General features: G+C 38.1%; 1 protein-coding gene across 18 annotated transcripts in view; it reads left to right on the top strand.

The window, feature by feature from the left end:
- The window catches only part of CCDC88A (coiled-coil and HOOK domain protein 88A), a 68,975-nt gene that overhangs the window by 24,124 nt on the left and 30,029 nt on the right, over positions 1-14,822 (top strand). For all 18 annotated transcript variants that reach the window (XM_088052867.1, XM_088052868.1, XM_014254640.2 and 15 more), the window contains 10 exons: positions 2,384-2,442; positions 3,152-3,235; positions 3,789-3,929; positions 5,063-5,232; positions 8,030-8,111; positions 8,673-8,831; positions 10,210-10,356; positions 10,840-10,984; positions 11,605-11,789; positions 13,165-13,302. In XM_088052867.1, the coding sequence (XP_087908993.1) occupies positions 2,384-2,442; positions 3,152-3,235; positions 3,789-3,929; positions 5,063-5,232; positions 8,030-8,111; positions 8,673-8,831; positions 10,210-10,356; positions 10,840-10,984; positions 11,605-11,789; positions 13,165-13,302 (1,310 nt within the window). The remainder of the gene's footprint in view (positions 1-2,383; positions 2,443-3,151; positions 3,236-3,788; positions 3,930-5,062; positions 5,233-8,029; positions 8,112-8,672; positions 8,832-10,209; positions 10,357-10,839; positions 10,985-11,604; positions 11,790-13,164; positions 13,303-14,822) is intronic.

Here is a 14,822-nt window from a genome sequence, read left to right as displayed (position 1 = left end):
GATTTGCCTAGAAACCAGATTTACTGGAAAAACAGATTTTAAAAAAACCCCAGGTCATAGTATTGTTTTGTAGTGACATTTTTTCTTCTGTTCAAGATACTGAGAGAAAATGTCGTAACAATATTGTGTAGTATAAGATGACATTTTATTGATAATGTACTATCAAACCCCAGAGAGATAATACTGCATTCAGTTGTATACATTCAATTTTATTGGTCATTTTTAAGGAGATGTCTTTATGTTTTGGGATCTGTGGTTTGGCAGCTCTGTGGGTGTGTGCTTTGCTCTTCTCCAGGGATTTTGTTGGATTTGTGAGAAAATTTGGACTTTCTTGTAGTGTAGCCTTCACATGAAAAAAAAATAAATTGTTATGCTTGGACAAGGTTCTTGAAGGTGTTTCAGCTGCCTGTTGGAGTTCAATCACAGAGTTTGGTTTGAACTAGAATATAGACCTGTTTTTTTGGGTTCTGTCCAGAACCTTTCTCCTATGAAAGTTAGGACTTCTCTTAATGTGTCAGCTTAGAAAAATGATCTCATCCCTACATGGATTTTTAAGCTGTTTTTGGGCAGGTGCAGGGAAATGAAACCTCAGTGACTTTGGAGACACTTGCTGTGTAAATCTGGTTGCATCAAGGCAAGCCCTGGAGTAAAAGTCAATCCCTGATAAAGACTTGGATTTGGTCCACTAAAGCTTAGGCTGGAGGTGTGATTTTTCACAGGGATGTCTCCCAGATTTTCCCCTTGACACTTAAGGAATGATTAGGAGAGAAATCCCAGAAGATGCCAAATTGCAGATGGCAGGAGCAGATTCCAGAGGCAGTTGGCTCATGGAGGAAAATGCAGGGAGAAGGCTGGAGCTGAGGTTTGGTAAAACAGGTCAGCAGGGATTTTATCAGGAAATATTTCCTGAGCTGATTGGCTGGAAAGGCAGTTAGAGGAGAAAACTGGAGGAGGGCTACAGCCTGTGACTGTAAATATTAAATTAAATTACAAAGGGATAATGATGAGGCAAAGGGGAAAGATTAAAAGCAAGTTCATATAGGAGGCAGCAAGGCAGGGGAGGATGGAAGCCTGCAGAGGGTGTGAAAGTCAGGGATTGGGGTGAACACCGGCAGGATCAAACAGTGGCACAGGGTGGGGACAAAGTTCAGCAGCAGGTTGAAGGGTGTAGAAGAGAATCATCTATTTCTGTATTTCTGATGGAGGAAAAGGAAGAAAAACAGAAGATGAGGGAAGCTGAGATGGTTCAGTATTTTGCCCTGTTCCTTCAGGGAACGTGGGAGAGAGACAAGGAATCAGTATTCAGGCAGGTGTTTGAAAGGCAGTCAGGAGATGAAGAGTGAAGAGGAGCTCAGGGATTGCTTAAAAATGGAAAAGGTGTGATTAATTTATTTGGATAAGTGAATGTAGGCTATGAGCTGTTGGCATGGATTCATCCTGTTGCAGTATTCCTGTTAACCTGTATTGATAAGACAGACAGCCAGGTGGAATTCCCCTTCTTCAGCTGAAGCAGCTTCTGGTGAAACACATTCCTTGATGCTTTTTCTATTTCTCCATAAAAGACTTCACAGCTCGAGCCTTTGGGATACAAGATATCTGAATTAATGATTAAATATCTCCCATTTGATACTATGTTTTTTGTAATGTATTTATCTACCTGAAAAACCTCTTGAAAAATTGCAATATTCCATGTTCATTGGGATTATACACATTATGTAGCTCCCTCCAAAAGCAGCAGCTTGAGTCAATGCCTAAACTGTTTTGTCATCCTTGAAGCATTTGCTTCATGGCATTTATGTTCTAGATATAAAATATATTTCTATATTTAGTAGCAAGATGAGGACACTGTGAACATAAAAAGTAAGAAACATATTTATTAATCTGTAAACAGAGTTCTTTAACTTAAGCTTCTTTAGGAGATTAAGATGCTTAAGGCCAGATTTGGAAACACATTTTGATTTTTTGGATGTGCAGATGAAGATCTAACATGGCTTTGTAAGGTGAACTTGTCACCTAAACTCTTCCATCTTGGGAGAGACAGATAATTTAAGCAGTTTTGTAACTATCTTGAGATACCTGAGATTACCATTGAAAACTTGATTGATGGTCTCCAAAGCTTTTCTAAAAATGCCACTCTGAAGTTTTGCTTTTTGAAGGGCTGAATTTTTTTAAATTGTTATTTAGGCTGTTAAGGTGTTTGGTACCTCTGGGAGTCAGCAGTTAAATGGCAAAAAGGATTGAGCTGAAAGCTCATCTGGTTGTTTTAAAACTAGCTTAACATAAATGACATGGAAATAACGAGAAAACTTCATGTTTTCTGAGGTATAGGGGAAGAAACTAATTATAATTTTACAGTTACCATTTTTTCTCGTTTTCTTCTTAGAGCCAGGTACTGAAGAAGTAAAAAAGCTTCTCCTCCTTTTGCTTGGTTGTGCAGTTCAGGTGAGTTTAATTATGTTTGTCTCTATGAATCTTTTGAGTTATTGATTTCTTTTCTTACTATTTTAGTACTTGGGATGGTATAAAACTTCTTCCTTTGGTGGTACAATTGCATTCCTTGAAAAGTTGGAATATTCTGATTTTTAATTAAATGGCTACAACCCTATACCTGTTATTGCACAAATACCTCCAATACTATCATAACCTTCAAATGGGTTATTAATTTCAATAATGCTAATTTACCTGATATTGTAAAGAAAGGAAGGAAATGGTAAATGACTGAATATTAACTGACTGCACTATTTCATAAATTTAATAAATATTTAATAAATTAGATTTATTTATTTTATAATAATAATTTTATAATAATTTATTTTATTTCAAATTTATTTAATAAATTCAAATAAATAGCAATATTCCATGTTCATCATTCACTAAATTTGAATAAGTAGCAATTTTAAGAAACCTTTTCCTTGTCCCATTTCAACTTGTTTTTCCTTGTATCACTTAATTAGTTTTAAGAGCTGTAATTGCTGTAACGTGGCATAAACCACAGACTTATTTGGACCAGAATTATTGGATAACAGTTTAGCCATGTGGCCCTTGCAATGTCAGCTTTATAAGTTTTAGCTCTTAAGAAATACAAAAGAGGAATGAAAATATTTGTGATTGTACATAAAAATGTGTATAAAATAGATGTCTCTATTTTTAGTGTCAGAAAAAAGAAGAATTTATTGAAAGAATCCAAAGTCTGGATTTTGATACCAGAGCAGCTGTTGCAGCCCATATTCAGGAGGTATTTTGGGGGGTTTTTGCTTTTACTTTTGGGGATTTTTTGAGGTGGAATATTGTATTGCAGGAAGGGGAGTTGCACATGTTCAATGGCAAGTAAATCACATACGTGATTTGCATATTGAGTGGTTGTAGTAAGCAAAAAAGGCTTTATTTTTTTCACTTGATTCACAAAAAGATTTCATGATTGAGCATTTTTGGGTTATATTTTTAGAGCAGTACCAGAAAGCAAATTTGTTGCTTCAAGGATTTCTTAGTTACATACAGCAAATTTAGTTTAGTGAAATCTTTATATGCAAATTTCTTTATAAAATATAATTCCAGTATGTGGTAGGTAATTTATAATATTATTGTCACCTTGCCAGAAGGACAAGTTGCTGCTTCCAGGTAGACAAAAAACTCTTCCTTTACATACAGTTAAATATATTTTAAATATTTTTTCACCCTAGTCCAGAGAATTTAACCTGTAGAGTGACAGCTTTATATTTCTTTATGCTTCCTTTCTACTCTTAAAATTTCAAGAGGATGTTTCTTCTCTTTCATTTCACCCCATGTAGGTAACTCATAATCAGGAAAATGTGTTTGACCTGCAGTGGATGGATGTCATTGTGCTGACACAAGAGTATGTTGAGCCTCTCCTGAAAAATATGGCATTGCATTTAAAAAGACTTATAGATGAAAGAGATGAGCACTCAGAGGTATGGTGTGGGTTGGTGCTGAAGAGAAATACAAGAAATCTTTTTTATTTTTGATAAAATGCAAAGGATTTTTAGGATTTTCAGGATTTTTATAACTAACAGTTTAATTTCGTGCTGACATGTTAAAGCAAGGATTCCTGACTGCCAGAACATTGTTTCAAGGGGTTCTTTTGTGCACATTTGTTAACAAATGTACGAAAGATAAAGTAGGAATAAAGCAGGAAAGATAAGAGATGATCAATTCCACGTAGCCAGAGTGGGAAACAACTTCAGCATTGATCACTAGCTGAAAACAGTGAATCCAAAGCTGCATTTACCAGGAATCAATAACCCATCAATTTGCAGGCTAATCACTGGAAGCTGCCTGTTCTATTCCCATGTCCTATTGTCCAGGTTTGAGGGGGATAAAGCAGAATCCATACCAGGAGAGGAGCTTTTGCAGGCTTATCATGAGGCACAGTTGTTGTACTGTGTTAGAATCAAGGAACAGAACTGTATTTAATAAAAATTACGAGTTGTGAATCATCTTGGTGGTCCCAGATTTGCCCCTCAGTAGAGTGGATGTGTCAGTGTTGCAATTATTGCAGATATTCCTTTGACAGTTTTTCAGGATCACAGCCTTGATCAGAGTGAAACAGAGGGTAGAGGATGGTGCTGATGCCTTTGTGCAAAGCAAAGAAAAAGTACTTTAAACTACGAGATATGTTTGGCTAACACCTTTATTTATAGGGGGAAATAGGAATATTTCTGTAGATCTGATGCTTTATTCAATTGTCAAGGATGCTGCTACTCGCTGAAGAACACATCTTTGTTTAGAGATACACGTTCATCTTTATTTTCGAGAAGTGGTGGTTTTCAACACACCTTTCATTGCCAGTCCATTCTGAGCACTGGTCATTTTGTGGCCTTAAAAGCCTAAAGTGAAAAATAAAATACAAAATAGCAGAAGGTCCTGTTCAAGAGCTGTGGTGCTTTGCTTTAGGTGTGAAGGTGCAGGTAGAGCTTTTGACTTGTTGGATGGCCAAAACTTTTCCATCGTTCTTGTGCCGTTGCGGTGTTTGTGTGAATGACACATCCAGAGGTGGCTCTGTGAGAGCCACTCTGAACTTTTTTCCTGTGCTCTGCCTCCCCAGACCATCATCGAGCTGTCGGAGGAGCGGGACTGTCTCCGTTTCCTGCCGCACGCGTCGGCGGCGCAGTCCCCGTGCGGCTCCCCCGGCATGAAGCGCACCGAGAGCCGGCAGCACCTGAGCGTGGAGCTCGCCGACGCCAAGGCCAAGATCAGGAGGCTTCGGCAGGAGCTGTGAGTACCAATTCACACTCAAATCCTTCCACACGCTGCCTCAGCGCACTTCTAGTCCTCTTCAGACCAGTTCTTCATCCTTTCAAATGCTTTTTTTAGTTATTGCTCCCCAGGAGGGGTATTTTTATCACGCAAGAAGATTTGTGGACCCATGGGACAAATACAACTTTTCATCTGTGTTTGCCTCTGTTTGTATTCATAATGATGCTTTGACCTAAATTTTTCACTCTGATGTCCCTGAAATGATGGATTAAAGGTGGAAGTCTCACAAATCTCAGTGTTTTGTTCTCAGACCAGGTGATCATTAAAAGGAGATGGTGCAGGAGTGATTCTCTCCCAGCAGCACAATTAGGTGACCTGTCTCCAACAAGAAATACTCATGGTGAATTCATGGTTTAAATTCATTGCAGAGAGGACAAAAAATTTCAATTAGAATGCTTTCCTGTCTCCCACCTCATTGTTCCTGTGTAAAAGATTTCTTGTCTGCACAACACTTACTTGCTACTGAAAACTGCTCCTGATTCTGTGGGTTTCTGTGGGCACTTTGTCTTCATAGTCAAGGAAAAAATCTGAGCAGAGTGAGGAGTTATTTAAAGAGAAGATCAATAACAGCCCTGTGGAGAATCTGCTTCTCCTTGTAGCAGTGTGTCAGTTGTTTTAGCAGAGGGAAGTGTGTGTGTTCTGAATGAAAATGCTCAATCTGAAGAGATTCAATATGTGTAGAAACAGCAAAAATAAAGATTTTTTTTTTAAATTCAACAATGGAAAGAGGAGACAGGTAAATTTAATCACAAGCTGAAGGTAGCATAAGTCACAATTCCCAGAGTTTGATCAGATCATTTCTAGCTGGCTGGATTAAGGATCTTGTTGATTTACTCTGAGGATCCCCTTCCCCCACTACAGCGTGGTCTTCATGAGGAACAGAGGACAAAAGATGGGGCTCTTTTTTCCTGATGTCTGTATTATGTGTCTCCTGCAATGAGCCCGCCCAGGATATTCTATAAACAGCTGCACCAAGAAAATTAGTGAAAAAATTGCTGTTATTAGTTTGATTGACAGTTAATAGATAGCCTAAACAGTGAACACTGGTATGTTCTGTATAATTTAGTCCAATCCTCTCCAGTCTGTAGCTGAAGCGTGCAATTAGGGCAACACTGATGGCTCAGAGCAGTCCACATTCTGCACTCTTATTTGAATTCAGTTGGTAAATAATTTTCCTTTACGTGTAGGAGTATCTTAAAATACCAGACTTGGATTGAATTAACTTCTGTCTGCAGCATTTAGTGTTAAATGCTGCATTTATTTGATAAATTTAAAATTACATTAATTCCAGAGTTGAAAATACTCAGCATAAAATTTATTTATAATCTGGTTTTGGCAGTGAACCTTCATACCTGGTTTAGTATGCAGTGTAGCTGATGTAATTTCATATAAAAGGTCTGTAAAGATTATTTTTCAGTTGGATGCAAACCAGGGAATACAGAAACTCCAAAACTGGAAATTGCACACCTCATTTTCTGAATGTTGAGTTCTGTGTTTTCCCATGTAGAGCAATAACAGGAATAAGGAAAAGTTACAGAAATCAGGAATAAATTTGTGTTTGTGCCTGGTTTCTGAGCACCTCTGGAGGGGGAAAGCTGTGACAGAGACGTTGCACTGAGCTGTGCAGAGCTGAGCCTCCTGTGCTTGTAGGCTCAGTGACCTTTTCCAAACAATCCTTTTCCAAAAAGATCATTCATGGTGAAATTGTCTCATCTTTAAAAACAGCTGCTCTAGTTTTGTTTAAAACAAACCTATTTTTTGTTGGCATGATTGCTTTGAGATAGTATTATACATTTCAGTCCGTTAAATTTTCTGATTTCCTCCTTTCCTATTTTTGTTTCTTCCTTCTGGAATGTGGAATAATACAGTAACACATCTGGATATGCAGTATAGATTTTAATATCATCAGGTTTTTCAGCAGTAAATACTGTTTGTTCTGAAGTGCAGTTGAATTTTGAACATCAGGTGTTCTTTGTCTGCAAGAGAATTAAATATTTCCTTTGCACATGCTCATGGTTTAACAAACTCATTTTTTGAGGCTAGGGAAATGAGTTGTGAGTTATAGAATGAGTCCTGTAAGAATTGTAGCATTCTTTGTCAGATTGCTTTTATCACAGGTTTCTGAGTAGACAAAAACAGACACTGCGTTGTTTCCATAAAATTAAAATTCATTGTGTGTTTCATGAAATTACTGAGCTTATTAAGCAGTATCTTCTTCAATTGAGTAAAGACACCTAAAAGCCTTAATAATTCTTCTCTGCAAGAAAAGGAAAAATTACAGAACTATAAAAATGCTTTTAAAATTGGCCTTACTTCATTGTGACAAGGGGTCAGTGTCTGGTTCTCCTGGAAAGAATTTGGACCTTTTGGATGTGTAATTTGAAATTGTTCTGAGTTGACTTTTAGATGGGGATCTCCTTGTACACATTCATGTGTATTGTCTGTGGTTTTTTCCATAAAACCCCTTACTGCAAAAATTCTCTTATTACGCCCCATTTTCTACCCTACCTGAGTAGGAAACAACAAATTAAAGCATTATGAAAAGTCTAACAACATTTAAAATATTATTAGCTAAAGACTAAAACCAAAAGAATAACTAAGTTTTAATGGCAACTCTAAATTTTACCCTCTGATGTCCCTGAAATTGTGGGTTAAAGGTGGAAGCCTCACAAATCTCAGCATTTTATTGTCAAACCTGGTGATCATTAGCAGGTTCTGTGGCCATGTTGAACTGGTTTGTGTTTTCTCCTTCAAGTGAGGAAAAGACTGAGCAGCTGCTTGACTGTAAACAAGAACTGGAACAGATGGAATCTGAACTGAAGAGACTTCAGCAAGAGGTGTGGGTTTAATCATTTTATTCTTTTTTTAAAAGCTGCCACCACCAGAACAATTCACCACTCTTTATCTGATATTAAATATGTTTTCATGCTTTTTATTTTGCACTCTGAACCTGACCTTGTGTAATTCATTCCTTTGTAAATCATTTGATATATTATGATGGAGAAAAATGCCCTGACTTAGGTTAGTATTCCTTCTCTATTCTTTTTGTTTCTTCATTCAAGCAGTTTGCCACCAGTGCATCCTCTGAAAGGATCTTCTTAAAATGAAAGTGCTCCAATTTTGTCTGGTTTTTCTTTATACTTTGTGATATGAGGAGAAAAACCCTAAATACATATAAATATATGTATAGATATACGATATCTATGTAATTACAGCAAGTCCTTGAAAAAGGCCAGTACAATTTCCTTGGAAATAAATCATCTACAATCCTCTCCAATATATTAGATTTTTTTCTTTTTGTTTCTCAGAACTACCTCTGTGCATTCCCTTAATTTAAGCAACGAAGGAGCTGTGTTACCCTTGAGCATGTTGTGTTGCTGTGTCTCCCTTTGTCCCAGAACATGAACCTGCTGTCGGACGCCCGCTCTGCCAGGGTGTACCGGGACGAGCTGGACGCGCTCCGGGAAAAGGCGATCCGTGTGGACAAGCTGGAGAGCGAAGTCAGCCGCTACAAAGAGAGGCTCCATGACATTGAGTTCTACAAAGCCAGGGTGGAGGTGAGGAAATCCAGGGGAAAAAAAAAACACCCAGAGCCCACCATTCTCCTCTTGGCTTTTTCAAAGTGGATTTGGAGATTTTAAAGGGTTGCAGCTTCTTGCTCTGGGATATGGCAGTCAGGTTTTGGTGACAAATTCCAGTTTTTGGGGAATTGTCTCCGTGTCTAATGGCATGGAAGTCAGCAGTGTTCACCAGAGCTCTAAGTTAGCAAGGCCAGTGGAAGCCTATGTGAAGGATGAATTGAGAAACCTAGAGAGGAATTAATTTAAAAAATGCTATAAATGTAATAATTCCTTCCTCCTTCTGTAGGATTCCTTATAATGTAATAATTCCTTTCTCCTAAGGGAAAGCAATTTTCTAAGTGGAGTGCTGAGGAAATGAAGGCTGTTCACATAAATGAGTACAGGACAATGGCATAAAATACACTAAAAAAAGATGTACTGGCATCAGGGAAGGGGAACTTAGAGTTCTGGCATGAATTAGTAACTTAGGAGATAAATCAACATGCAGGAATTTATCAGGCCATCATTCTGTCTGTAAATGCCAAATTTGATGGGCAAGTGCCATATGGCATAAAAATCCATAAAGAAAAACAGATTAGTAAATGGGATTTGACAACAGTGAAAGTTTCATTTTCATAGAATGTTTAAACTAATAAACCCTAAAAATGGTTTATGTGCTTTCATAGCTTGTAAAATACTGGATATTTCAAGCATGCTTCAGTACAGACAGATGTTAATTAGTTGGGTTTGCTTCATAATAATTATAAGTTAACTTAATATTTGTGTAGGAAGGAGTATGAAGGATATTTATGTGATCTTTTTTCAGATTTTGCAGCTGATTGCATGCTGAAGTTTGAAAAGTTTTGTCTTTATATCACAAGGAAAATTGCCAATTATGTATTTTACACGTTACTTTCCTCAGATGCTATTAAAAAATCCTCTGTGTATGTACCAAAATTAAAGCTGCTCAGACCCTTTGAGAGTGGCTGCTTGTATTTTAAGATTGTGGTTGCCTTTTCAGCATCATGGCCTGACTTTGGGCCCAGTGGCCTATAAACCTAATTTTGGGCTGTACATGCAGCACCTCTTTCTAGATCACAGCCCAAATTACAGGGATTCTGATGGTTTGATTGTAATTGTCAACACCTTATTTGTTCTTAGTGGCTTAGGGAGTATTTAATTTAATTTATGTCAAATGTTATTTTCACAGAAATTCACATGTTGCATTTCTGTGGAATTGCTGTAAATGTACTTTTTTATGGTTTAGTTTTAGTTTAGGTTTCTGAAACTGCTTGTGATGTGTATCAGAGTTTGTATGAGCAGGGGAATACTTCTGGTTTGGGATTTATTTGCTGTTGCTGCTCCATTTTGGCAGGAGTTAAAGGAAGACAATCAAGTGTTGCTGGAAACCAAGACAATGTTGGAAGATCAGTTAGAGGGAACCCGAGCCCGTTCAGACAAACTGCACGAGTTAGAAAAAGAGAATTTACAACTAAAAGCTAAACTGCATGATATGGAGATGGTGAGTGTCAGGGGAGGGTGGCAAAGGGAACAGATATACACTGAATTTCATTTCCATTTTTAATAAAAGCCTTCAAAATAGCAGGGAAAAGAAGGAATGTGATGATCAATGCAGAGACTCAAGAGCAATAGGATTGATTTTTTGGATGTGAACTGATTGTCACTTAAATACTGTATTTACCCCATGCAGTTTGCTTCCTAATATTCAGAGAGAAGTAAACTTCAGAAGAGTAAGGAGTGATTGCTGTAGGTCATGAGAAGAAGAGGTTCTTTATGATCTTCTTTTTGCTGTTCCATTCAAAATTCTCCCAATTCTTGCCAGTTTCTCCCCATCTGACTGTCTAGGCAGATCAGAAAAAGCACTTTGCCCTTCCCTGTGACAGCATAGTAAAGATAATAGAATACAGATATTAATAGAATATAGGTAATAAAACACTTTGCATGTTTTGAGACTTTTCTTTTAACCTGTGAAATAATTTTCAAGGAGCGTGATATGGACAGAAAGAAAATTGAGGAGCTCATGGAGGAAAATATGACCCTAGAAATGGCTCAGAAACAAAGTATGGATGAGTCTCTGCATCTTGGCTGGGAGCTGGAGCAGATAAACAGGACTACTGAACTTTCTGAAGGTAAACATTACTGAAGTAAACAGTGACTGCTTGGAAGGCAATTGAAATGGAAATCCCAGAGGCTGGAGAGCATTAGGAAATGAAATATCCTTATTTCTGAAGTACTGAGCATGTTGTCCTCTGGAGAAATGCTGATTCCCATGTATCCATGGAGATACAGCCTAGAAGTCTGTTCTTGTGGTTCTTGTTCAGTTAAATAAAGCCCATAAATACCTTGAAGTTGCATTATTTTGTCATTCAGACTTCTGTACTCTGCAGCACAAATCATGAGGCTTCTTGCTTTGCTGTTCTCAAAGTTAAGGAGAAGTGCTGTAGTAAAAATTTTGAATCTTCCAGTATAACATGCTTGGATATAAACTGGGTTCTGTGCAAAGCACTTGTGGAATTGGAGAGACGTCTTGAGCTGTGGAAAACGAATCTGTGCTGTGATTAGGAACATGAGGAGAGTAGAACATATTTTAATTTCTCGTGTTTCTAATCCTAATCATCTCTGATCACCAAGAAGGCACTGGAAGGACCTTCAAAGGCTGTTAAATTCTCTTAAGTTTAAAATGCAAAATCGCAAGAACTCTGGCTAATAAGTTATGTTTTATTTTAATAATAGTGTTTTTCTCCCGCAGTGCCCCAGAAATCCCTGGGCCATGAGGTGAATGAGCTGACATCCAGCAGGTTACTGAAGCTGGAAATGGAAAACCAAAGTTTGCTGAAGACAGTGGAAGAGCTGCAAAGTGCAGTGGGCTCTGTGGAAGGCAGCAGTTCAAGGATTCTGAAAATGGAAAAAGAAAACCAAAGACTTAGCAAGAAGGTAAAATTCAGGGTGTGTTTGGATTGTGTGAGAGCTGCCTAATGTTCTTGGCTATTCTCTTCCTAAAGGGTAATTTTATGAATTGCTGTTATTTTGGGTAAGGCACTACAAGGGTCTGGGTGGAGTTAGAGTGTTTGTAAGTTTATGGTATAAAATAAAACCACCTCCAAGAGGTTTTTTTCTCTTTTTTGTTATGTGAGTGTGTGACCAGTTTATTCAGGAAGGTCTTAGAGCGGGGGAGGGGAAAAGATAATAATGTACTGGGGATATGATGAGTAATGAAAGTGGGTTAGAGTACTGGAGAGCATTAATTTTGGTAATTCGGAAGCAGAAGAAAGTGTGTGTGCAGAGGTGGAGAGTGAGAGATGAGTCTGGGCTGAAAGTTTGGTCCTGTGTCCTCGTTTTGGCTGAGGAAGGGAGAAGTTGGGTCAAGGAATTGATAAACAACTCAAGAGGGGAGTTTGTCAGGTGTTAACTGTGCTGAGCTGCAGTGCTTTACTCCTCGAGGTACATGTATCAAATAGAATAATTTAGTCAGTGGTATTTATAGAGAATAAAAACTAGAAAAAAGAAAAAAAAAAAGCTGGGACTAATTACAGTGGAGTGAAAATGTCTCAAGTTCCTGAAATAGCTTTGACTTCAGCAGTTACTTCAGGTGAAAGACTATTCTTAGAGTGGCTAACAGATAATTAAAAAAAAGAAAGAAAATTAAAGAAATCCCTACTGTATTCCATGCTTCCATAAATTTTCTCATTCCTGAGAAGCTGGTGTTTTTTGGAGCAGCCTCTGTGCTGTGCCCGAAAGAGAGCTGGGAGGTACAAAAGGTGTAAGAAACACACAAACATCGTTCAGGTCAACTTGTTACAACTTAAATGTGACAAAGAAATCATGCTTGGGCATTTTAAATTTTAAATAGTTTTGCTCTCTGCAAGTTGGAACCACTTGACAAAACAAACCCATATATTTAATTCCCAAGGAATCATCTTAATTATCTCTTGGAATAGTTAAGTAAGATCAAACAACATTCAACCTTCCTAAATTGAACGGGTCTTAGAGGAGCAGTATAAATCTCACTAAAATGGAATTTTGAGAGGAAAAAAAAAAGATGCTTGAGGAAATATCCAGAGCCTGAGAATATTGGAGCCCTTCTTTACACTAAAGTACTTTATAGATACAGTGTTTGTTCTGAGCCAGGGAGAAAACTCTGGCAGGAGTAAATGTGTTCCCAGAAGAAATTAATGTTTCAATTAAAGATTAGAAAATTCTGTTTTATTCTTTCCCTTAAGCTTTTTTATTCATTTCTGTAAGGGTACCTTCAACCCAGCTAAGACTGTAATTTTTAAGTACATTTTAAAACTTTTGTTTCCCTTCCCAGCTTGAAGAGCTGGAGAATGAAATTAGCCAAGAGAAACAAAGTCTTCAGAACAGTCAAAATCAGAGTAAAGATTTGATGAAAGAAAAAGCACAGCTTGAAAAGACACTTGAAGCACTTCGAGAGAACTCTGAGCGACAAGTGAGTAGCAGAACCAAAAGTCTGAACGCTGCTGTGGGCTCTGCTGGTCTCCTTTTGTAGGATTTTACAGACATAAAGGGATTGTAAACGTAGTGGATTTGCCAAAAGGAGGTTCCTGCAGGAAAACAGCTTTGCTGAGAGCTGCAGCCAGTGAGAGACGTGACTCATTTCTGGCTGGGGCTTTCCTGGTGGGTTTAGAGTTTTGTGGTGCTTGTAACGCTTCCGTGGGTGTCTGCTGGAGCTGTGTGGAGGGTGTAGCTCAGCCAGGAGAGAAAATTGGGAACTTTGGAGGGAGGCCAGACACCTCCCAGAGGGGGAGAACAGCTGGCAGTGCATGGAGTAATGCTGGAGTATTGATGGGAATTCCAGCAGCCTCGGGTCCAGCTCTGTAATTCTGCCCTGCGCTGGGATGGGTTCTTGCTGTGAACACCTGGATTTATTTGTGGCTGCCTAAAACTGGCACCTGAATCTTTGTAAAAGATGTACCCATGGACACTGGCACCTTCTGAGGTGTCTGCAGAGCAGCCACCAGGAAAAAAGAGTTCTGGAAGTCCCAGATTTAGGAATTGAGTCCTTTAGAACTGCCATTAGCTTTTATAAATTCTATTTATACCTCCTGGTGGCGTGGCCATTTAGTTTAATTTAAAGCACACCGTATTTTGAAATGCAGAATATTATATTTCAAAAAAAGCTGAATATTTTTAAAGGCCCTGTTTAATCAGTAAATGAAATTCCAGAAGGAAGAAAAAAAAGGGAGGGGGGGAAAAAAGCTTGGCAGGGAAGGTTTGCTTGAATTTAAAGATATATATCTTGTTTTAGGACTGATATTTCAGTGGGACTATTTCTGCTTAAAAATAATACACTTAAGGGCTGATGGGTCAACAGCATATTCGGTTTCCCTTCCAAAATCCTGTGCTAACACTTACTGGAGTTGGCTGTAGGAGGTTCATTTGATCTCATCCTAAATCACAGAGGCATCTGTCGGGAATTTTTGTAGAATTGGAATTACAGAAGCAGAATTCCTAGACAGTAATTCAGTACCATGCCAGGTGCTCCAGAGTTATGTTTTTAGGCACCTGTTAATGAGTTTCTGGTGAATATTCCAGAGCAGTTTGTCATTGCTGGGAGCAGAGCTGTGGATCTGTAATTAATAGTTTCATTCAGATTTCACTATGGAAGAACAGCCTATAATTTTCTCAGTCTGTTTTTCATTGCAAGCAGGGATTTTGCTTTTCTCCCAAACAGTTTATTGTTGAAACATCCCTTACACTGGGTTATTAGTGTACACTTAAATATTGATCCAAACAGTTTTGCTGGATTTTGCTGTCTGGTGTTACAAGCCCAAATAATTCCAAATGATTTGGAGCAACCTAAAAAGTCAAGAAATACTAAAAATTAAGGTGTAAGTCTGCCTTTATCCTTGAAAATGTTTCCTAGGAAAATAATTCCAATATGCTTTGCTATCCTCTGAGGCTGGTTTGGGACAGAATATTCAATATCCAAATATTTTTAACTCAAAA

This window comes from Pseudopodoces humilis, chromosome 3 (genome assembly GCF_049639895.1).
Source record: "Pseudopodoces humilis isolate 2021_Gansu_Grassland_sample_001 chromosome 3, ASM4963989v1, whole genome shotgun sequence".
Lineage (NCBI taxonomy): Eukaryota > Metazoa > Chordata > Aves > Passeriformes > Paridae > Pseudopodoces > Pseudopodoces humilis.
The sequence above is the reverse complement of the archived record's forward strand: the minus strand, read 5'-3'. Positions and strand labels throughout refer to the sequence as shown.